At 35.8% G+C, this 25,140-nt stretch overlaps 1 protein-coding gene across 5 annotated transcripts in view; it reads left to right on the top strand.

The window, feature by feature from the left end:
* Rbp6 (RNA-binding protein 6) overlaps positions 1-25,140 on the top strand; it is a 513,430-nt gene that overhangs the window by 371,752 nt on the left and 116,538 nt on the right. For all 5 annotated transcript variants that reach the window (XM_066299645.1, XM_066299644.1, XM_066299643.1 and 2 more), the window contains one exon: positions 18,677-18,725. In XM_066299645.1, the coding sequence (XP_066155742.1) occupies positions 18,677-18,725 (49 nt within the window). The remainder of the gene's footprint in view (positions 1-18,676; positions 18,726-25,140) is intronic.

Genomic DNA, 25,140 nt, shown 5'->3' with positions numbered 1-25,140 from the left:
AATGTATTGTCATCCAAAGAGTTCCAGAATCCTGGAAAATGGGAGTGATAATACCTATACGAAAAAATCGACTGGACAACACGCTCGCAGCAAACTACAGACCTGTTACGCTACTACCGGTGCTAAGCAAAATCCTTGAACACATTCTAAAAAACAGACTGCAACAACTGATCGGAAAACACATACCAAGCTATCAATTTGGCTTCAAACCAAAATATTCGACCATACACCCGCTGTTCGCCCTGACGAACAACATACAAACTACGCAGCTGGCGGGGGGCAAAACGGCGAGCCTACTAATGGACATTAATAAGGCTTTTGATAGCGTCTGGCACAGGGGTCTGCTGTACAAATTACACAAACTGAAAACACCAAAATACCTAATCTACTTAATCAAAAATCTGCTAGAAAACCGACAACTTCAGGTACGAATTGATACTGCCCTCTCCTTCCCCTTCTCCCCGGAACAGGGGCTACCACAGGGTTCGCCGCTCTCACCATTGCTCTACAATATATACTGCCACAACATATATATAACTATGATCTACAGGACAAGGAATATATAGACAAAACATCATACATTTTGCAATACGCCGACGACACAGCTCTGATTGCACACGACAAAACTACTAAGAAAGCCGTGGAAAAGCTTCAGACGTTGACAAACAGAACCATGACATGGTTTTACAAATGGAGACTAACGCCAGAGGACACGAAAAATCAACTTCTACTTTCAAATCACCAGATCAAAGACAGCTCACTAACAATAATGACAGGTGGACACACGACTAAACCAAGGAACGACGTGAAGTATTTGGGAATAACAATAGACAATAAACTAAAATCTACGAAACACGTACGAAATACTCGACTAGAAATCATAAAAAGGGCAAAACACTTCCGAACACTGACATACAAAGACAAAAGGATTAGTATGGAAAACGCCATAAAAATATACAAAACCATATGCAGACCACTATTGGACTACGGGCACGTACTGAGGGCAAATGCAACAGAAAAAACAAGCAAACACATACAGACTACAGAACAGATTGCACTAAGACTAATCACAAAACTAAGACACCTCGAAAACCCGTTACACAACCCACCCAACCAATTACTGTATGAACGCACAAACATGATAAGAATAACAGAAAGACTGCGACAACTACAGAACAGATGGAAAAAGAACATCAACAACTCAACTATACTGAGCCCACTTTGCTTAACGAGACAGACAAGATAATCCCGCCTCCTATTCCCTTCGAGCACCCTTTGGGAGCACCTCCAGGTGTAATGTGATAGTATTTAGTCACCAAAAAATTACCATTGTATCATAGGCAGAAAGACCTAACAGGTCGATAGCCTATTTCTGAGGAAATAAAGATTGTTTATATATACAGGGTGAGTCGGGAGAATCGTGCCAAAGTTCAGGAGCGTGTTGTACATGAAAAATAAATGTACAAAAACTCAAATGTTGTTATCCGATTTTCGTTTGTTTACAAGTTATAGCGTAAATAAAATTAAAACATAAAAGTTAAGCAACATTTAGACGAAACGTTTCCTGGACGTTGGCTTGGTCGTGGTGGCCCTATTAGTTGTCCTCCAAGGTCTCCAGACCTCACACCACTAGACTATTGTTGGTGGGGTTGGTTTAAAACTGAAGTGTACAGAGTAAAAATGGACACTCAAGATGTACTAATTCAACGCATTAGAAATGCTGCAGCTGCCATTAAAGAAAGACATGAAACAATCAGGAGCGCAACGAATGCTCTTCATAGACGAAGTCAAAAATGTTTAGAAGTTAATGGCAATATTTTTGAACATTTACTTATGATATCCAAAGGTAAATTTATGGGATTTCTTATGAAATTTATAATTTTTTTAAATTTTATGTTTTAATTTTATTTACGCTATAACTTGTAAACAAACGAAAATTGGATAACAACATTTGAGTGTTTTTACATTTATTTTTCATGTAGAACACGCTCCTGAAGTTTGGCACGATCCTCCCGACTCACCCTGTATATATAATAATCTAACTTGCTAGTTTAGTAGGGAAATTTAAAAAGTACATATTAGGTGTATAAATTAATTCTCGGCCCTTAGATAAAATTGGTTAAAACACCTCTCGAATTTATAATTTTTTCTAACTATGTAGTCCGTTTTGAAGTGCCATCTGTGAGCTATCAAACTACTTAATTTGATTAATCTAACCACGAAGAACGTTACAAATGTCGTCTGACAAGCAGCGCTTAAGGCACTCTCGTCTTTTCACTTTTCAACTTAAAAAAAATGCTGCAGAAACGCAAGACATGATTTGTTCAGCCTTGGGAGAAAATGCTGTATCTTATAGTACGTGTAAAAAATGGTTTCAAAAGTTTCGGAATGGAAATTTTGATCTTGAAGATGAATACGCCCCGGTCAACCAAAAAAGGTTAACGATGAAGAGTTGGAGAACTTACTCAATGAAAATCCCTGCCAAACGAAAAAAGAGCTTGCTGATGCACTCGGAATGACTCGACCAGCTATTTCGATACATTTGAAAAAATTAGAAAGGATACAAAAGGAAGGTCACTGGATACCTCATAATCTTAGTCCAGAAAACAAAAATCGGCGCTGCAAAATTGCAATGTGTCTACTGACGCGATTGAGAAAAAAAGATTTTTTAAGTAAAATTGTTACTGGAGATGAAAAATGGATATTGTATGATAATCCTAAGAGAAAAAAATCGTGGGTTTATCCGGGAGAACCATCAGCAAGTACTGCAAAACCAAACATCCACGGAAAAAAATGTTATTGAGTATTTGGTGGGATTCCAAAGGTGTAATTTATTATGAGACATTTAAACCAAGATAAACTATCACTGCTAACCGTTATCAAGACTAATTAATAAAATCGAGGGATGCTATTGAGGAAAAAAGACCTTTTAATGGTAGTGGAACAAGGCAAGTCATTTTGTTGCACGACAACGCGCGACCACATACGGCAAAAGACATCATTGACATTATCTCTGCGTTGGGCTGGGAAGTTCTCCCTCTTGCGGCGTATTCACCAGATCTTGCACCTTCTGATTATTACCTTTTTCGAGCATTACAACATCACCTGGTTGATACACACTTTCAATATCTCGAAGAAGTCCACCAAACAATGGAAGATTTTATCCAATCAAAATCACCATCTTTCTTCCGAGATGGGATTCGAAAATTACCTGATAAATGGCAGAAATGCATTGAAAGTAGGGGCAATTATTTTGATGATTAAATTGTAATTCTTTTTTTTATAAATAAAAATCTAAATTGTTAAAAAAAGGCTGTGAATTAATTTATATACCTGATATTTATTTCTTCCATTTCACTCCTTTGAACAGTGAAAATTTATTGTACAGGGTGTTTCAAAACATGGGTTCGCATACGCACCGTAAATAGGAATAGACAATTAGTGTTGTTACTATTAATATTTTTGGCGGCGACGCATGGGCGCAACGATAAAACGTATTATGGTGCTTCTATGGCGATGTACGGGTGCACAAGTTTAAATCAAGATGGTTCTTTAATTAAGTATGACGTTACAAATACTTAGTTGTTTAAATATAAAACATTAAATTTTCAGATGTTAAGATTTTGCTTTACAACCGATTTCAGAAGACATGTTGTATCACAAAATTCAGTGTTTGCTAATATGTTGAAGCCTAACTAAATACTATTGAGGGATAGCAGTTTGCATCCACAAATTGAAGCTAACCCCAGACGAAACATCTCGTGACATCAGAAGACTCTAACGGGAACGTCTGTAACTAAATTTTGTGTGTCTGTTCGGAAATAATGAGAGTGAAATTATCAGACACAACATTTCACCAAGCATTCACTCCCTTACTACATTTTCCCACATATCCTCATATCCACAGGTTTATCTTTAATATTGCTGCCAGCTGCTATCATGTTGCTTCGCTTATTTCTGATAGTAAGACAAACTTTTCAGATTTATCTCAACAATCTGAAACTTACCCTACCGGGCAACAACAATCTTCTCGCGTGACCCAAACTCTTCTAAACTAATCCGAACTGTTTCAAGTGATCTCATATATATACTGCGTGACAAAGAACAGAAAACACCCTGTAAAAATTGATTTTTTTAAAATAATTTTTGGTATACATGTTTGTATATGGTAACATAAAAAAAAGATTAAATTTTCAGCCATATTTATCAATGTATTTACGAGTTACCAGGAATTTTAGTTTTTTTTTAACTATAAAAATTGTAATAAAATAATAACAATACGATTGAAAAATATCAATTATTGGTGTATAGAGAGCTTAAAAAGTGCTTTTAGATTAACCAAATATACCTAAACACAGAATGCAGCGAAATTTTCATCAATTAAACGAGTTCGAGAGGTCGAATAATGGGTCTACGAGAGGCTGATTGGCTATTTCGGGAAATCGCCACTAGATTGAATCGTAATGTAAACACTATAGTGAGATGTTATCAGGCATGTTTCCAAGAAAAGCAAACAGGAAAAGGGGAGGTTCTGGACAATCCTGAAGAAGTACAGAACACCAAGATCGTCGTCTTCGAATTATAGCCACAAGAGATAGATTCGTCTCGTCAAGAATGCTGGCGGATCAGTGGTTGACTGAGTATGGAAGGCCCATTGGGATTCAAACCATTTATCGCTGGATAAGTCGTTTTAGACTGATTTTCTATTATCTCCATATTGTGTTATCCCTCACCTTAAATCATTGTCAAAATCGACTGCAGTGGTACAGAGAAGGAATACGTTGGAACCAGAAATGAGACGTGTGACGAATTCAAATTTTATTTGGGTATACATGATGGTCGGACAAGAGAAAGAAGAAGGCGAGACGAAAGACGAGATTCTCAGTTTACAATACAGAAGCACGTCAATTAGACTGTTGGGGTAATGATATGGTAGCAGGTCACCTTTACTTTTCATTAGGGACAGTATGACAACCCAACGATACATCTAAGAAGTCCTGGAACTTCATCTCGTGCCTCATCTGGAAACTCTTGTTAATCCAGTTTTCTATCAAGACAATGCACGACCACATGTGGTTAGAGTGACTATGGACTTCTTTCAAGAAAATGCAATTAATTTGCTACCTCGATCACCTCGATCTCCAGACCTCCTACCGATTGAACACGTATGGGATATTGTAGGTAGAAGGTTGCATAATTTATCCCATCTTCCACAAACTCTTGTGGCGCTATGTCATGCTGTCCAGTTAGTCTGGAATGAGATCCCCCAAGAGGACATCAATCACCTCATTGGATCCTTTCCTAGACGTGTACCGGAATGTATAAGATACGGCAAAGGACCGAGAAATTTTTTTTTTTGGTTTTTAACAATTAAATTTGTTCACTTTTTGAATAAAATATTATTTGTTTTAGCGTAAGAAAAATGTATATCAAAAATTATTAAAAAAAAATACGGGGTATTCTCTTTTCTATGTCACGCAGTATTCTTTGCAATTTCTCCAATCTTTTCTATGACTCTTAGTCCACTTTTGCCGCTTTTGCTTTCTCCATATTTGATCATTTGGTAAATCGATGTTAGAAAAGTACTAAACCTGGACTAGTGTTACACTGGTCACTACAATGGACTTAGTATGTAGTACTGACTACGTAAATATGATGTGCTGACGTCGTTTTCCTTTACTGGGTTGGTATATCCCCCATAACTCCATCTTCAATCGAAAGTTCGCAAATTGCAACTGAAATAATATTACTGTATTGTCTGCTCCATGATAAATCTCCGCGATACATAAAGCAACGTTATGGAAATGGAAGAAGGAGCTTCGTAGCCGAAACTGCATTTCGTGTTTTTCTTTTCACCTCGTCCTACCCGGGGCACCGCTTTTACATTGCTTTGGAAGGATCGTAAAGACCGATGCCTCGTATTAAGCTTCACAACGTTAATTCACGCATTAAGGAATCATGTTTTAATAGAATTTAGTTTTCTTTAATGCCCTCAGATTCATTGTTGAAATTGTTCTTCCCGGTCCGATTTCGTCCATGTTTTTCAGAAAATTAAACAAAAGCCTTTGAATTAAATCAAACTTGGCAATATAAAAACCCTTAATCTTTTTATTGCGTATATTTTTTTGTGTATCAGCAGTCGAGCAAAAAATATTTTACGTCGATTAGACTTGATTGATGGCCCGAAAACCATTAGCGGCGTTGAAAAGGTTTTTAAAACTGACTGCCATGGCTCCACAGCTAATAACCCAGTTATAATATTTTATAACTGGCGGCTAATGAATTTTTATTTTCCGAAATAGGTTTCTTTTGGAATCTAATCTCCGGAATAACACACTCCATCACCACCCCCGAAGGAACCGCTTTTTATCATTGTTCGTGAATTATGTTTGCGATTTGCGCCTGGCAGCTGGTTTATCCAAAAACGATTACGGGAGATATGCTCGCCCTATATCATCTTCGCTCGGCTATATCAACATGGCGAAATCCGTCTAAGAAATACCATCCATATCCCCCATTCCGTTTTAGGTATCTATTTTATGTTCATCTTCTAAATGCTGACGGTGATATTGCTTTCTGGAGTCGCTATTTTCGCCCTCTTAAGCGAATATACGAGGGACAATCAACTATACTGTAGCTCAGATGAAATATTGTCATGTGTACTATTTTCGAGAGCAAATAATACGTCACACAAATATTTATGGGTGCCTTACGAATTTTTCCAAGATTTTGGAAATATTAATGAGTCTCCCTTATTTGATACAAATCTAAATGGAAGCAGCCTCATATACTTACTTGACAAAAGTAGAAATTTCTAGCGCAATATTGTATGTGAATAACTTTAGTAAAGTTGTTCCCCTGATTTTGCAATATTGAACCTGGAGACCCCAGCAAATTCAAGAAAATTTCCTTGGGAATTTTCAAACGTAGGGAATTTTCGTCGTTCTCCAGAGGTTTTCCCAAGACGAGTTTCATGGGTCTCTACGAGAAACCTCCTCCAGGAAAGCATAATTTTCCTGAATACATAAAACTATTTCAAGGCCTCGAGAGTAGTTTAGTAAATTAAGTACCATCTCCCCACGGAAAAAAGTAATTATAAGCTTAGAAACTTTTTACAAGAAAAAAATTAAGAACATTCATTTGATTATGAAATTGAAATTATTTTCAATATAAGTTCTAATGCTGAAATGTGACTTTATAGTGAAACAGTAACATTACAATCCATTTTTCGTCGAAGAACCATTTCACAATATTTAAATAAAAACGTTTCCAGTATTAATGGGATATTAACAATAAACATGTAAATTATAGATTACAAAATGGTGGTTTTTTTCATATTCACACGTTTTTTCTTGTAAATTTTCAAAAAATCCGCAGATTGCATTAAAAATAGTAAATTACTTGTAAAATCCTGAAATAATTTCACCGAAGTACAATATTCGAAAGTATCAAGGAAGTTCGTTTCCCAGATGCCTTGTAGTCCACGGTGAGCTTGGAGAAGATTTAATCTGTCTGTGTATTCAAAACTATTTCGGGGTTTGGAATGCCCTCATGAAAGGTTTCAATCAAAAATCATTACCAAAGATTTGTAAATGTCGCAACTTCAATGACTCTCATTGACCACGCGAAAAAAAAACTGGGGCTCGTCTGAAATAGTTGCTGCATTTCATTGACCCCTCAAGAATTTCTGGAAGATATAATATTTAAAAATGATTTCTAGAAAAGTAAAAAGAACTTTGGTCCCCATTGTCCAGATTCCACGTACATCGGTAAAATGACCTACGTTGGTGCTTCATATTAAATCGCTTGAACGTTATTATTGTGATGAAGATGGGCATGGAAAAAACATTTAACGGGCAAATGAAAAATCTACGTAAGGACCACTTTCAGTAAAAAATTTAGGTATTTCAGATTCGATAAAGACTAACGTCGACATCTCTAGAATATTAACCGGAATTATTACCCTTAATGTACACAATAACTCTAAATAATAGGAGGAAATATAAAACTGGTGGCTACATAAATTGTACCCTTAAATATGATCCATAAAGCGCGAATATGGCTCTTAAGGTCATCCGCGAGTAACGAGGCCGATGTAAATTTAAAGTAAATCGGTGTTTTGCGAAGAATTTACGAGCCGTTTATCTCAATTCAATTGACCAAGGGAACAAACGACCCTATGCAAAACTGATCGTTTAGCTCAAGTATAAAAGTTCACTTCTGTCCGAACGACCCCGCAAAATGGACTATTACCAGATTATTTTATTAGCCCGTTTCGTAAATCATTACGGCCTTCGCATTTTATTGTTTCGCACATCGTTTATTTAGTTTAATGTTTCGAAGTTATTTCTATAGAAACTATTTCACTATACACGTTTGTGATCTATTAAATCCTTTTTACTCTAGACTCAACCGGGGTTTATAATCGAATCGCTATTAATACGTGTGTTAAATTTGAGGATATGGCAACTTTTGACTAATGGAATGATGCGCGTTATTCCCAATTTGATAAGGCGGGGCTTCTACTCCCTGATAGCTTGTAGAGCCAAGGTCAGAGGGCGGAGCATAGCAAATTCCACCTTCTAGTAATAAATGTAGAGATAGCACCGCCCTCTTTGCATCTTCCCCGCTCCTGCCATTATATATAGGGCGTGGTCTCCATTATGCGTAGCTAGCATTCGCTGTCAACCCGAGCACTTTTGTCAGCTAATGATCTGGACCCGAAAAATATTTAAAAAATTTGCATCTTACATTAAAAAATTAGTCGTGGTAATAGGTCCTTCTCTTCAAAAATAATATCCCTCTATAAATGACATTAAGCTTCCTTTCTCCTTTTCTCCTTTCCCGAAAAGCGTAATTCCCTAAGCAGAAAGTACAAATACTCTGATTTTCCGAAATTATTATTCGCACAGACGCCAGTAATACACAGCGGCATAATTTGCGCTAAATTACAGAGTGAATTATTTGTTAATAGGTAAAAGAGGGTTTTAGACAAACTTCATAAAAGATCGGTTCTTCTGGCGAAGCTCGCAGGGCGAGAGTTTTCCATGGGAAGCTTAGGAACGTTTAGTTTTCTTGAAATATGTGTAACAACCTTTCTCAGATATAGTTTTCGAACACACAAACGAGATTTCTCTCATGAACGAGTTTCTTTACCAGAGAAATTTTATTGAACATAATTGTTTTCAAACAGGCATTTAAAATATTCCAAATCTGCTTCGGAGAGAACAAAACAAAACAAAGATCGGGCAAACAAAGCGAAATTGCCGAGTTAGCTTTTAAGAATGGCGACAAGGGGTTCCCTCGATTTGGGTGGATGTTTTAATCATGAGCTTTATGAAGTCGTCTCGGCTCGGATGTTTTAATTGAATTTCGGAAAAGTTTCCAAACTCTCCCGAAACCCAAGGCCCTGGTCGCGTCAAATATTCAAATGTTATTTTTTACTATGGATCGGGCGTGTACTAATTTTTTTTCATCAGTGCTGGGGGCCTGACCATGTTACTCCTTCTACTTCCCAAAATCTTCGTAGGGCGTGACTTGGCGCTTGTAATTGGTCACGCCCATGTCATAAGCGCAGGTCATATGAGAACGCTTCCTCCTTTCATAAACCTCTCCCTCTCTTAGTGTATCCCAACTATTTTATTACTTTAATATCACTCAGTTACAACTTGCTTTGCATTTGAAAAATGACAATTATAATTTTCCAAGCAGGATTCAACCGTAACCTACTATGTCATCTATCATGAATGTAATTCCAGTCCAATTTAGACCTATAACGTGGAATTTCATTTTATATAACAATTCAAATATAGATGTCAGATTAAATGACTAAATGCAAAATAAAATATTTTGAACAATCGCGTGAATGGATTACATTTCGAGGAAGCTGCATTAGGGTTAACTTGGTAAAACTAAAAGGTTTTTAGTGTACTGGTGTGATGTGTTTTTTTGGCGAAAAAATGAAAGTTTCAGCGCAAACAATCAGATGAAAATGCGATCCCACATTTTCTCTTTTCAGTCAAAATCATAAATCGGCATGTAGGGTTATTCATACTAATCTAATATTTCATTATTCATCTTGCATGTTAGTTCATGGCTCTGACAGTCTTTTTCTTATTTCTTCATTAAAATTCAATTAAACTTCAGTTTATTCATTGATTCAAGTTAAACTGGTTTTCAACTTCGATAAAAAGTATCTTATCACGTTTCAAAACTATAATTTTTCAATATTTAAATAAACCACATTACTAACCCTAATAGGTTTATATGAAATAATAAGACAAATTGACGTATATACCTTGCAATTTAAATTTAAAAAAAGGCAATAGTTAGGTTTCAACTAATGATAGTATGTGTATTGATCTCTAACAACCGGTTTTAACAAAAAGAAGGTTAGTAGCTAAATATTAATTATCTATTGGATATCAAGTCGTTCGAGTTCTTTACTGGTATATGCAGGAAATAATACCACAAATCAAATAACATGAACTTTTGGAAATGAATGAATAAGTTTAAGTTTTGTAACTGTAAAAAAATAGAGGAAGTGGTTGCGTCAGAATAATTTAAAAGTTTGTGGTGCTTAGCTCTTTTTAACTAGAATGTGAAGGCCCCGCCCATCACGGACTATCTCCACCAATCGACCACAAAATCTAGAGATGTCAGTATAACGAGTTACAATTGTTAAGTGCGGTCTTAATTATCTCAGGGCGTATCTACAGCCCATCGATCTGTGCGGTACGACCATATAGATCCATCGCAAAATACGCGGGTGTGTCTATTATACATTCTTGGTATTTCTATTAGTCGGAGGAAAATCACGCCTCTCATATAAACACGAAGGACGTCACCACAGTAAAATGTTAGTTATGTCAATTGGTAGCCATTATGTTTATGTGCCCGTGAGACGAAGTAGTAGTCCAATCTCGATAAAATTTTGTAATATAAAATAAGTATTGAAGGAGAGCTCTGTTTTACGGTAAGTTTGACTCAAGTAGGCAAAAGTTTTCTGAAAAAATAGGTAATTATTATATTAATTAGCATTGAAAATTTCTTTAAACCTGTAAGCAACCGTTTGGGGGCGTTACGATATGATAATAGAAAACTGAAAAATGACAGTTTCGCTGAAACTTTGTTGGTTCAGATGAGTTCAGGTAAGTTTCTGTAGGTTTGGAATTCTCATGCCACTTCCTAACAATATGCGAAAAGTTGGCACGTTTTAGGCGGAAGGTGACTCTTGAGGCGAGGAATCGACCCTCAACTTTTTGAAAAAAATTTTCCTTCAAAAGGTATTTTTTACATTTTTGGAAAGGTAAACAGAAAATTATGCAGCGAGTGAGATACGGAATATGAAAGCCCTTTTCAAAATTAGTTCGTCATCGCAGGGGAGTATTTATATCGTTTTTTGGGTCATTTTCGCCTAACTCAGCTGTCGCAATATACCATTATATAACATAACAGGCCATAACTGCTCTTTTAGAGAGACCTTTATCATTGATTCTTCGGCAGTAAATGAATTGTAAATTTATCCACGTCTCGAGACGAAATTTTGCCTGTATTGACTGACCAGCCCGAAAGTTTCCGAGTAATTTTCGTCCGATTAGGACCATTATGTGAGCGAAGTATGTGCGATTCAACTGAGCAAACACTTTCGCAGAATGGAACTATTGGAAAAGGGTGTTAAAAAGTAGGAACTCGGAAAGTTTCCTGTCTGAAATTACTTCAGCAGTAGGCAATGGAGTTTAATCGGGGGATTGACCCACGTAGTTTTTTTATACTGTGCCTCTAAGTAGGGAAAATCTATCGAGGGATCGGGCAAAAACGTGCCTCCCCAAAATTCACTTTCCTCTTTTCCCTTGTTCCTCTAGGTGCTGGAAAATCATATCCGGAGTTATGAAAGAAAGAAAATGATGTCTGTGCCTTGGCTCGTTATCAAGGGAATCGTTCGGCAGATATTTTTATTTCAAACAGCACGAAACTAACGGCGCCTCGGAGATTTGCCATGTTCTGTTGCGATAAATAAACTATTAAAAGTTGTTCAATTGAAGGAAAGAATCAAGAGGATCGCGAGGACGAACCTACATATAACAGCTTTTAGTAACTCTCACAAACAAAATCCCTACTTAATCATAAATACAACATTTAAAGGAGACATTTTAGTTCCCTGAATAGACAGGGGAATTTTCAGCCGACCAAGATCTCCCGAGGGGTAATTAAATTAACACTCTTTTAACTAAAGCGAGAATTAGGCCCCATTGGGGATCGAGACTGAAACATGTAAAAATGTTTCAAACCTAAGTATATAAAATTGCTGCATTATAATGAAATGATTGTGGAAAATGGACATGACGACGAATTTCCTCTAGAATTAAGGCAGTTAAGCGGAAGTCGTCACGGTTGTTTCCCTTTTTTTGCAAATCAAATTTTACTCAGGCCATCCTAGGGGAGGGCCTGGAATCTACTAGCTCTTGATTATTCCTAAAAGGGCGTGCCTTGGGAAATCATTGGCTGAACGTTTCTCCTCAAAAATCATAGAAATGAATTAAATTTAAAAATGTATAAAAATACTCATATTACTATTAAAAAAAAAAAAAAACTAAAATGCTGTCTTGTCTGGATAATTATTTCATAGAGTGAAGCAAACTATTGTAAACTTATAATCTTCAGCCTCGGTTATCAAAACTCGCTGTTAAAATTGCGTTCTCTGCTGTTTTACAATATCTTGTAACGTTTTTTGAGTTTGGGAACTGAAAAATTTGGGGTATAACCATACAAAAGAGGGTTCTAATTATAAGTGAACAATGACCATGTAAAAAGAGAATAAAACGCTCAATTTTCTAGAATTTTTTTATTGAGTCAATTACTACATAAATTTATGGAGCAAGCATGAGAGGTCCTTTAGAGTGTTGACCAGAACGGTTTTCTCAGTTCTACAATTACTTATCGTCGACAAAACACATCAGATTTATTGAAGGCAGTTGAAGACGCAATTTTTCGGAAGATCTCTTACACTTCCATTGGCAATGGGGCAGCTCCCCCAAGAAGAAGTGAACAAAGAGTTGGTAAAGAGACTCTTGGGAACACAACTTAAGCGTAAATTTTAAAGTAAATTATAAGACTAATATCAGGGAGGTACCTAGTAAACAAATAGTGATTATGGAACTTATTTTCCTGAGTTCTACGAGCTCGCTGAGTAACGAGATCTACCCAACTTTCGTCAGAAGTGTGGAACTTTTCTTTGACACAACTATTTAACCGTTTACTTTTTCTGTGGTCCAGGTACACAATGCAATTTTCGGATAATTATTCCTTTAACCGTTTCACTTTGGGGAAGCCGTTAATTACAGCCTTCGCCACTCTTCGTTAAAAAGATCGTCTTAACTTTGACAAAAAAGCACACAAATACATCTCCTCGGCTGCAAGTAAATTATCTGTCAAATAGTTTCGAAAGCGAGACAATACCTCGGCAGGCAGCGTTGCACGAAAACAGCATCCTGCAGGAAGTGCAACTACGGTCCGGACTCTGGAATGCTAATGCGGAGTTCTCCCAGGATTTTCATTAAACAACTGGATGCGTTGCGTCTCTCAGATTAGGAGAATCTCCAATTAAGCCGCACCTCCGACAGGAAACTTATCACTAATTCAACCGCAATTTTTGCCGAAGCAAAAACTACAACCACTTATCCTAAATGAAACCTTCCATGATTAATGAGCTCGGCCAGTGGCTGGCTGCGGTGCCTGGATAGTGGGAATTTTATTTCCATTGCTAAATAGTTTTACAAAAGAAAAGTCTAAGAGATTTTTGCTAGGTTAATTTAGATTGGGATTACATAAAGAGCGTTATTCCAGGTTGAATTAAGTATTTGTCAGTTCGTTGGGAAAGGACGATATATTTCAATTGCTAAACAGTATTACAATGAAGAACTGACGGATTGTGTGTACGAAATTCCGGCAAAAAAACAAAGCACATTATGTTAATTCTGGAATGATGAAGCTGCATTTTTTGGGGACGTTCGAAACTACTTCCATTTATTTCGGCAAAATGCTCAGTACATGTTGGCGGTAACATATTTTCCTCGTTTTTCCATGATTAATATCGGGCCCAGTGACAGAAACGGGAAATTGGCAGAATATTTTATGGCTAAAGTAAATTATACCGTTTCGTTTTTATTTTCGCCCCGTAATGCCCTAACAAATTGATATGAATTGTTATCGTTTTAATTTTTATGCTAAATAACAATCGCGCTCGTTCGACAATGAATTTCCTTTTCCGATTGTTCAACCGTGACTTTGTAAGTGGGAAAATCACTGTCCTAATTTACGATTCAATTAATATTCATTTAATGATTCAAATTCTATTATTTTTTAATTTTTAAAATCCTGAACCGAATCCGATGGGAACGAGGTATGCTCGTGTGCCTATGTTATAAAATTCACCGATAATGAGGCTTAAAAAGGTGAAAAGATTTTATAATCTTTCTTTTGTACTTCAATATGTAAAAGTATAACTTTTATATGTTTCTGTTTCCAGAATTAATATCACCTGCCTCAAAATTGAGCGAGTCTAGCAGTCATATCTCTTAGGTATAAGTCCAGTGATGGAGATTATCTGTATGCAGAGATACCTATCCGCATCTCTCCTCGAATCAACCGCGAATCGTTATTCCCGATTTGTGGAAATTGACAGTGAATATAAAGCGTTGAATTTTTATTAGCGAGCTTTCAGCCCTCTTAATACGCTTTAGTCACGTTCCCACGTACACTTCGGCTCTATCCATAAATCTATAATCTAACTGGTAGGATCACAACACAACACTTCAAATACGATCCTCTAGAAAGAGCATCCTGACACACTCTGACTGGTATGTGTAAGTCGTGATCCCACGTATCTCCCCTAGGTTAAGCTCAAAACTCCGAACACATTCCAACCATTGCAGATATGCTTACTTTTAATTCGTTTCGAGAAGTATTTTCAGCAATGTATCATTATGTGACTTGCATTTTTTGTTTTTTCGACACTGTAAATGGGGACGAACCTTTCAGAAAACTGAGCATTTGTGTCATTTTTTTGTTTTGTTGTAATATATGATTTCACCCCTTGTGTATAACTGGGCCTAAGTCTCCCACTCGTATGGTAAGTCGGGTTTCCGCATGTATTTTGAGATTCCGAGTACGATTATCTTAGAAATATCTCTTCATACGTGGTAAAATTAATAATGCCGACAAATTGGAGAGTCAGGCAGTTTAATTTGCAACTTTTTAAGTATTTACTAGAGACATTGCAACATGAGCTGTTCCTCCTTATGTTAAGATCATTTTAGCATTCCCTGATCACAATTTTATCACTATATGGACAACCAACACACTATATCTTGTTTTACAAGTATTTAATGATTGTTTTTATGAAAAATTATCATTTTTTTTACTGCAATTGAATTGATTTTGTTGAGTTCGCATAAATGTCAGGTTCCAAAGCACAGTCATACAACTCCCAATGATAAAAGCTATACATTTTGTAAAACGTTTATATGATAATTTTACCGCTCGAATTGCCATCCACACAATTTATATTGATGCGATACAATACCTGGTGGGATGGGGGGCAGACTCCCAATTATTATTGTTGTTGGCTCGAAACAAAACCCGACGGAGCTTTAGGAAAACTGAGTGGATAAAATTGTATAACAAAGCTTATAATCAGCTAATCGGGTTCACCAAACATGCAATATTCAGTATTTTTTCGAATAATCTTGCGACACATGTTTTGTGATTGCTGACAAACTCGATAGGGCTAATTTTATAATTCTATGGTACGCGTATTAATTAAATTTAACTGCCTTGCTAAATTTTCGTTAACGAAGCAGGAAGTTACTTAAAAGTAGACTGAGGTGTGGAAATTTCTGACTTAATCGCCCACTTAACCTGAATCATGCAATCCACTTTTTTTCTTTTTAACGATGGTAATTTTATGTCTCGACACTTGGGTGGAAGAGTCAATTAAGCCTATAGCTTGGTATCAAAATCTACATAAAGGAGTTTATATCGGCGCTGTAATCTATAATAATGCTAGTTAAAATGGAAGATCAAGCAATGTTGGTATTGTTTGACAAGGTAGGGGATAAAGTTAATTAGAATGCGGAGTTACTAGCGAGAAGGCAAAGAAATTGGAGTACGTGAAAACTAGTAGAGTATCTACAGTAATGATGAGAATTATTTAGCAGAATGTAATAGAGGATCTCAACAAACTAATACAGAGATCTAATTAAATTATTACGACAGAGTAATCAAAATTCAGTTATATGAAACAAAACTAGATAAGTATTGTATCTAAGACAGTCGGATTAAAAAGTAATTGTAGATCGATTAGGTTTTTTTAAAAAGCGACATTTTCGATAAATGCAATTGAATTCGTTCCCTTCGTCAGCAACAATGAAGCCATTTTCAATTACCGCAATTATTAAATCGATTAACAATTTAAGAGTTTTACATAATTTATCCAAAGTTGATTTAGACTAACAAAATTAGGATCAAGAAAATAGTGAATATGTACAGTGGTGGCCATAAGTATGGAATATTATTTTAATTTGATAAAATATTTATTAAAAAGTATTAAACAAAAATTACACAAATGCTTGAAAGACTTCATTTAATTTCCTACAATTATGACATAAAATTAAGATTTCTAATTGAAAAACTTTTTAGAAAAATGAAAAATTACACTTGGACAAAAGTATGGAATATTTTTTATATCATGGTGTGGAGCCTGCCATCGTAAGTAAACTCAATATTTTGTGGCATACCCCTTAGCATCTAGGACAGCCTGACATCGACGCTGCATTGAATCAATTAGATTCTGGCACGTTCAGGAAGAAATGTTTTTCCATTCTTCTTGTATGATCCTCCACAATTCTTCAGTATTTGACACGTGTCTTTGTCTAATTTTTCGTTTCAAATGGTCCCACAGATGTTCGATGGGATTTAAATCAGGAGATTGTGAAGGCCATTCTATAACATCTATCTGTTTTTCAATAAACCAATTTTTAATCAACCACGAAGAATGTTTAGGATCATTATCCTGTTGGAACTGCCTTACCAGTGGCATTTATTCCTCGGCAAATAAAAGCATATGCTGCTCTAGGATATTTTTGTATAAAAACCGATCCATTATTCCATCAATTTTGACTAATAAGCCAACTCCAGATCTCGGAAAAGATCCCCACACCATTAAACTCTGACCGCCATGTTTAACAGTGGACTTTTGGTACTCGGGATCAAATTTCTTCCCTATTGGTCGCCGAACATAAGTTTTTCCATCCGAATCAAACAGTTTGATTTTGGTTTCGTCACTGAACAGGACGGTATTCCATTTTTCAGGTGTCCAAAACAGATGTGAGCGCGGAAACTTAATTCTGTCCTTCCGGTTTTTTTTGGAAATTAATGGTTTCTTTACTGCCAATCGTCCAAACAATTCAGTATCACATAGACGATGCCTCACAGTACGATCACTAATTTCAATACCACTATTAGTTGTAATTTCTTCCTTCATTAAGTGCGATGATTTTTCGGGATCTTTGAAGGATATAATTTTAATACGTTGGTCTGTATGGGCTGTTGTTTTCCTGGGTCGTCCTGTTTCCGGACGGTTTTTACGGCGTTGAATACCCTAAACTTCTTCAAAATTTTCGATACACACCCCTGGCTCACATTAAATGTCTTTGCGATGTCCTGATTGGCTCCGTTATTTGACTTCTCCACTATTCGTGATCGAAGATCTTCCGAAAGATATATTTTTTTAACCATTTCGGCTTCAAATTTTATCGACCTGTAACACTCAATACTGAACACTAAATGCAAAATAAATTTAAATCTTTGATTTTCCATACTTTTGTCCATCTAAAAAAATTTGTTTATTTGATGAAATTTTTTATAGCAACATTCTATAAATACTGTATGGTTTAAAAAGTAGAATTGACCTATCCCAATTTAAACATACCAGAATGGAAGAAAAAAAGGCCCTTTAGCTAAATAAAGTTTCAAAAAATATTCCATACTTATGGCCACCACGGTAGACATAATTTTGTAGTGAAAAATTAAATTTTAAAGGAAACATTCGTATTTTGAAATTTATTTTTTAGAAAAAAAATGTCCTCTTTAAAAGTTTCAAATATAAAGTTTGAGCTGTGATGGGTTTTTCAAATCTGACACTACAGAACAAATTTCGCAGCAAACATCTTTCAAAACCCCAAACTCGTACTTCATTAAGAATTCCTCGAATTGGACTGATAACTTAAAATAATAATTTCAATAACTACGCTGATCTCAACGATGTTCCTGGCAGCCGACCTTCAATCCCATAACTATTAACTACCGCAAGGAAAGGCAAACCCCAAGTTATCTGACATGTATCCTCCACCTAATTCCGGGACTGACTTTATCTCATATACGCCAAGTTTAACCAAATTAAGGAGCCCCAATGCTAAGACCTTTTTAATATTTGACAAGGTCTAAGTAGAGGAAGTGTTAATGACTCTAAATTATTCAGTAGATTTAAGAACTGGGAAATTGCTTCTGCAATCGCCCTGCAAGGAATTTCTGTGTTATTTACCGTTTACCTGCTCCGTTTTATTTTCCAGCTATTTTATCCTAATTTGTGTCTAATTGTTGTGTTTCCTGTTTTCAGATAGAAGACGCGATGTTAATGTTCGACAAACAGACAAACCGACATAGAGGTAAGTTTCAGTACTCAAAGCATTTTTGCCTCATCGTTGTACCTCTTTTGTGTTAAATTCACGCTGAATTATCCCATTAAGCATTATAATAAATAAGCCTAATGTTGTGCTACGGCATAAATCACAAAACAAATCCTCTACACCCTTAGGCAAAACAACTCCACAATGCAACAACATAAGCGGGATACGAGTTCCTCCGTCTGAACTCCCGAGCACTTTACGGTATTTATAACTTTAAAACTCGGTTATCTCTGCAAGTCTAATTAACTGCCTTTCATACTCTTCCTACAAGTTTATTTTAATAGAGCAGAGCGGTGGAATTGAGCAGGATATAGAAATACGTCGCTCCTTATGCGTCAAACCAGTCGAAAGCCTCTGAATTGCGAAATTGGACACAATAGCACGCTCAATGCTCGATAGCGTGAAATCTGATGCTTAGACAACCGGTTTAGATAAACATATAACATTAAGTGCAAGGGATTGATGTGCTTCAACTAACTCGACAATGGGATCCTGAAACTGCAAGATTTAGTCCTGAATAATTATTATTTAGTTTAAACGTTTCGGGCTGTGTTTGCTCGAGCGAATGCTCGCAGGGTCGGAGAATATGCCATATTGGGAGCTATATTTTTGGTTCATTGGTTTTCCTGTTAGTTAGTATGCCACACGACTCTTTTTCCATCTCCTTCAATTTATCTGGTAAAAATTCCACTGTATAGGACTTTTAAACGGATGTGTCTTTTACACCGTTTGTCATTCTTTAAACAAAGCTTCCAATGCAGGGTTCTGCTTAAGAAGGAGAAATGATAAACATTTCTTCTTAGTCAATTGAATAGAACTTTTTCCGGACATTGTACCCTTAATTGCTACTTCTGTGACACTTAATATGTAAATCAGGAAATTGTTTTATTTTATTTCAACAAAAATCATAAATCCTGCTACTCAAAAGCTCAGGTGCACGGGGTGCCTAAACTATGTTTTTTATAAGCGTCTTAAATAATTTTTTTCAAACAGCGTGTTGTATGTGTTCCCAGAAACAATAGCACAAATGCATATTGAGTGCTAGAGAATACCAAAAATAGAGCGACTCAGCTAAACTTGCCTGATACAAAAGTTACTTATTTTCATTCTACAGGGCGATTCATTGGGAATGGGACACGTCGAAACCCGAGATAGGGAACACCAAAATATGACGATTGGACGCAACATGCCTTATGTCAATGCTGCGCGATTCAGAGTTGCAGGGCGTTAAAAGTTAAAATTTTATTTTAAAATTTCTTAGTAACTTTTTGTGTTTTCATAGCATCAACACCAAAATCGGTGTACTTAGGTTTTGTAAGATGCCAAATATGGATTTTGATCTAATTTTTACGAAATTTCTAGAGGGCGTTAGTTACAACCCACCGCTTCGATATATTTGGTCTTTTCTTTTATGAGTGCAACTAAGGTCAAGTTTTATCAATTATATATATATATATATATATTCAAAGTATTGAAAAAGCGTCTACTTTTACGCAAAAAGGTATTCTTGTTCAATCCCGATATCTCCCTTCGTTTACGAGATTTTTACCTATAAGTCAATTCGTGTCCTTCCATTTCAACTCGGTTTTATTCATTTTCAAATAAATATTTTGCCGCATTAAACAAATGAAAAGCCATTAACAAATGAAAAATAAGTTTTATTTAAGCAGATATTCAAAATGACCACCTTCCACCTCGATGCACTTTACTAACCTTTTTCTCAAAGGTCTTTCCATTCTAAATTGCATATCGACGTTATTCTTGATTTCATCAGCTGCTTGTTGAATTTTTTGACATAATTCTTTTTTTTTTTTGACAAGCTAAAGAAACAATTGCTAAGTAATGCGTTGCTATGCAAGTGAATCACAGCCACCTCCGTTTTTGAGGATTTGAAATGGAAGGATACGAATTAGCTTATAGGTAAAAATCTCGTAAACGAAAGGAGATATCGGGATTGAACAAGAATACCTTTTTTGAGTAAAAATAGACGCTTTTTCAATACATTGAATAATATTTCACCTTAGTTGTACTCATAAAAAAATATGACCAAATATATCGAAGCGGTGGGTTGTAACTTGCACCCTCTAGAAATTTCGTAAAAATTAGATCAAAATCCTTATTTGGTATCTTACAAAACCTAAGTACACCGATTTTGGTTTTGATGCTATGAAAACAAAAAGTTATTAAGGAATTTTAACTTTTAACACCCTGTAGCTCTGAAACGCGCAATATTGACATAAGACATGCCGCGTCCAACCGTCATATTTTGGTCTCCCCTATCTCGGGTTTCGCCATCTCCCATTCCCAATGAATCACCCTGTATAGGGTGTTAAAGTATTTTTGCTTCTGTAAATTGGGAATAAATTTCAGAGTTTTCATTGATTTATGCACTTGGCATTACGTTAAGACGGATTTTTGGGTACAATAAATGAATTTAAAACATCTGTTTTAAACTTCTCCTTCTAGCTCTTAACGAGGTACAAAAAATCGAACCAACATTTTTATAAATGTCGATAACTTCAATATTTTTATTAATTTAAATGCGCTGAACTCTTTTAGAGTAGAGGTGTATTCTGCAAAAGAAAATCGTACCTCTAACCGTTTATGAAATGTTCGCAATTAAATTGAATTCAATTCCCTGCGCTAATAAACAACCTTAAACTTCTTAAGCTTCTGACTTTTTTTTTCAGAAAATTACGTTATTTTACTTCTGGAAAGAAATCGTTAATATCATTTATTAGAAACCCCGGTGCGTGCGACCCGCACAATAATTTGTAAATTAAATCGATTTACTTGTGCTCATAAACAACTTTAAACTTGCTACGTCTCTGACATTTAGAAGAAAGTTTTTAAGCCACTAAATAAATGTCACGGTATTAATACACGTAAACGTAATTAGCGTTAGCGTATAGCTTGCGGAGTTACCTCACCATGACTGTTAGACGTCAAATGATGCAACACAGCACTGCTAAACTTTCATACTAGAACCCGCCTATCCATTATACTTCGAAAACATTTAACATTTGACAGGAACTCCTATTTTATACAGTGAATATTTTAAAATATTATTTAATTATTTTTCCACATGTTGAATTCAATTGGAAACTTTCTTTAAACTGAGCTTCTTACCCGAAAAGTAAGATTTCAATCCAGGTATTAAAGCTAACACCCAATTTATCATGTCCTACCCTCAATATGGGCGTATGAATTTTTTAAGTTTCTCATTTAGCTGTCTACGAAGATGTTGATTGAGTTATATTTTTAAGATCCAACTTAACAATATAGAAGCAAAATTCATGCTTGATGAACCATTTCTTTACCTTTCCTGAAAATGAAGAACGAACTGTGCAATCGAAGGTTCCAGTCATCAGAATGTTACTTTTAATGTACCAAAAGTCAAATGGAATAACTGCTTCCAGAGATGGTTCTAGGCCATCCATAGTGCATTGATTTTCGTGGAGAAAGCTTTAATAAACAATTAAATCTTTCAAAGCTACGTACCATTTTGCTCTATCTCTAAACGTATAACTTAAGGTGAGACGCACATATAGGGCTGAGCAATACTCCGGAATAATATTAATATCTCATCAACGGATGGTTTAAAAAACACTGAAACACGTGAGTTCATTTTGAATGATACGCATTTTTTTGGTAATAAAACGAAATATTTCCTTCAATCTGTCACCTAGAACCCTACACAGCTTGTCGTTTTACTGGAAGCACATGTCGTGTGTTGGTTCGTTGAAAAGCTTGTTGAAAGTGGAATTTTACCACACTTTTTTATGTACATGGTTATTAAGAAATAAAAAACTATTTCAAAACCAAAAAAATAACGAATATTTTGTTAGACTTATCTACCAGTTATTTAATGTAGCAGATGTTGAAAATGTCCTCCATCCTCTACTTGGCATGCTCCCAGGCGATGGTATACCCCGACAAAAATGAATATCTACATGCAGTTGTTTAATTGTTTGTTTTAAATGTTGTGTAATGTTTAATTCTAACTGAGTTTTTATTTTATATTGATAAAGTAAGTAAGCAAGTAAAGTGATATTCAGCATATCAAGATGTACTTCAAAAGGCGAAAAAAATTGCTGCAGTTTTTATACCACGTTGATTGTCGCGATAAATAATAATATATATATATATATATATATATATATATATATATATATATTATTTAAAAATATAAATAAATAATATATTTTTTATTCCGTTTTAAAACATAAGAACATTGATATTAATTTTTATTGGGGTTTACTATTGTCTGGGAGCATGCCAAACAGAGGATGAAGAAGATTTTCAGCATCTGCTCCGTTAAATAACTTGTAGATATAACTGAGAAGCTATTCGTAATTTTTTTGTTTTTAAAAGAGTTTTTTTATTTCCTAATAACTACAAAATTCAAAGAAAAAAAGGATATGCTAAGGTTCCGTGTCTTATAAGCTCTCTAACGAGCTTTCACACAACATGTTTCCATTTAAAAAAAGTTGGGTAGGATTGCAGCTAAGAAATTGAAGGAGAATATATATTTTACAGCCAAAAAATACGTCCAACTTAAAATCAGTTAACATGTTTCAACGGTTTTTTTTAAATTTACTCGGTGAAAAGATGTTCATTTTATGCCGGACTTTCACCCAGTCCTGTATAGAACATTTGTTTTTCAAGATTTTTTCAATTTTATATAATTGGCTATCATAACTACAAACTACCTCTTTTTAATACCTTTTAACCGTGAGACAATAGCGACTTAAAATAAACAAGTCAAAAATCTGCGGTACACTGTGGAGGTTAGTGAAATCATCTGTAACAAAAGTATCAAACATTTTTCGTGAATTTATGGAAACACACTTTGCATGAACCTGAAAAGCTGTGAAAATTCTGAAAATTCGAAAAACGGAAATGTTAAAAAAAACATAATGTCTTTTTTAGAATTTGTAGTTGACAGTATTTTTATAGCGTTAAACAAGAAATATTCGAGAGGATTGTGCAAAGACCAATGAGTTGAGGAAGATTCTCTCAAAATTTAAGCAAAATAGGTGAAGTCGTTTTTGAATTATCGTGTGCCACATGCGAAATTTCATATTTCGGAAAAAACGCGTGTAAAATTTTAGAGAAAAAAACAGCAAATCCAAGCGTTCAAACTTTCATTTGCGTTCTGCGAATGATCGCCTAAACGCCTTTCAACCAGACCTTCCTTTAACAAGTCCTCACAGGATATGGACAAAATATGAATTTGCACATTTTGGTGAAGGGGAAGTGATTGGTTGTATTATTCTGGTCCGAGTGGCTCCACTGCTTGTCCACTCCGGCCGACCTGACGCCATCGCGGTTTTAGCAAGAAGTAATACAGAAGGAAATTCGAAATCAGTTTCACAGTTTTCTTGGAATATTTTAAAGATATTTTTTCTCATTTTAAAGAACACAAATACTCAAAAAATGTTCTCTATATGCATTTTCTCCCTTAAAAGACAATTCTCGTACCATATTATTTCGTGGGGTTCATTGGTACTGTGATTCAAGCTGATAAGCTCAAACTCACAAAAAAGAGTGTAAAATTATTTGAGGGTTTGTAGGTCATTGTATCGTCGTTATCATTAATTCTATGATTCGTGCTTTTGTGTGTATATTTTTGTACCGATATCGATTCTTAGATGATTCAGTCCAGTGGTAGCGGGGGCACAAATAAGATGTTCGTAATCCGAGACTATTAATCCGCATAAGCGGGTGTTCTTTTATCTTTAGGGCTTCTCTCCTATCTTTGAGGAGAATGCTTCGAAAAACAATAGTCTTTAAAAGCCATCAGCTGTTTTATTCCAACGCTATGCGAAAAAGTTAAAAGATAGCCCTCGTATCTGCAAATTGGGCTGATTTTTTTCAGAACCGGTCCTGAGCCGTTTTGCCAACGCAGCCTTAACGAGCAAAAATCGTCCGCATGCAACGCGTACTTCAACGCGGCGCCATTCATTAAATTTATTTTTAAAAATCTCGACAATAAGGGGCTCATTAAATCGCTGTGCCCGTTGAAAACCGTCCGCATTCGAGCACTTAGAAAACGGGTCCCGACTGGATTTATTTTCAATTTGCGTTACTAGTGGAATAAATTGCGAGATCCTTAACTGGATTGCCGATGGCGTGATTTACTCTTTTCCATGATCAATCCGCTGGATTCATTGGCACGGCGACAACGATGATTGACGAGAGATTGAACGGTGCCGCGGGCCATGCCGGACCTGTGCGACTAATCAGGCAAACTAACGATTTCCGAAGCTGTGCATTTTTCAATACCTTCCATATCGCCACAATGATCTTTTTTATCCCGATTTAATCCAGAAGATTGAAAGATGGGAGCGGGGGGCGTCACTTCGCCGCCACCGCAGCCACACAGATTGTT

The sequence above is a fragment of the Euwallacea fornicatus genome, chromosome 34 (genome assembly GCF_040115645.1).
Source record: "Euwallacea fornicatus isolate EFF26 chromosome 34, ASM4011564v1, whole genome shotgun sequence".
NCBI lineage: Eukaryota > Metazoa > Arthropoda > Insecta > Coleoptera > Curculionidae > Euwallacea > Euwallacea fornicatus.
The sequence above is the reverse complement of the archived record's forward strand: the minus strand, read 5'-3'. Positions and strand labels throughout refer to the sequence as shown.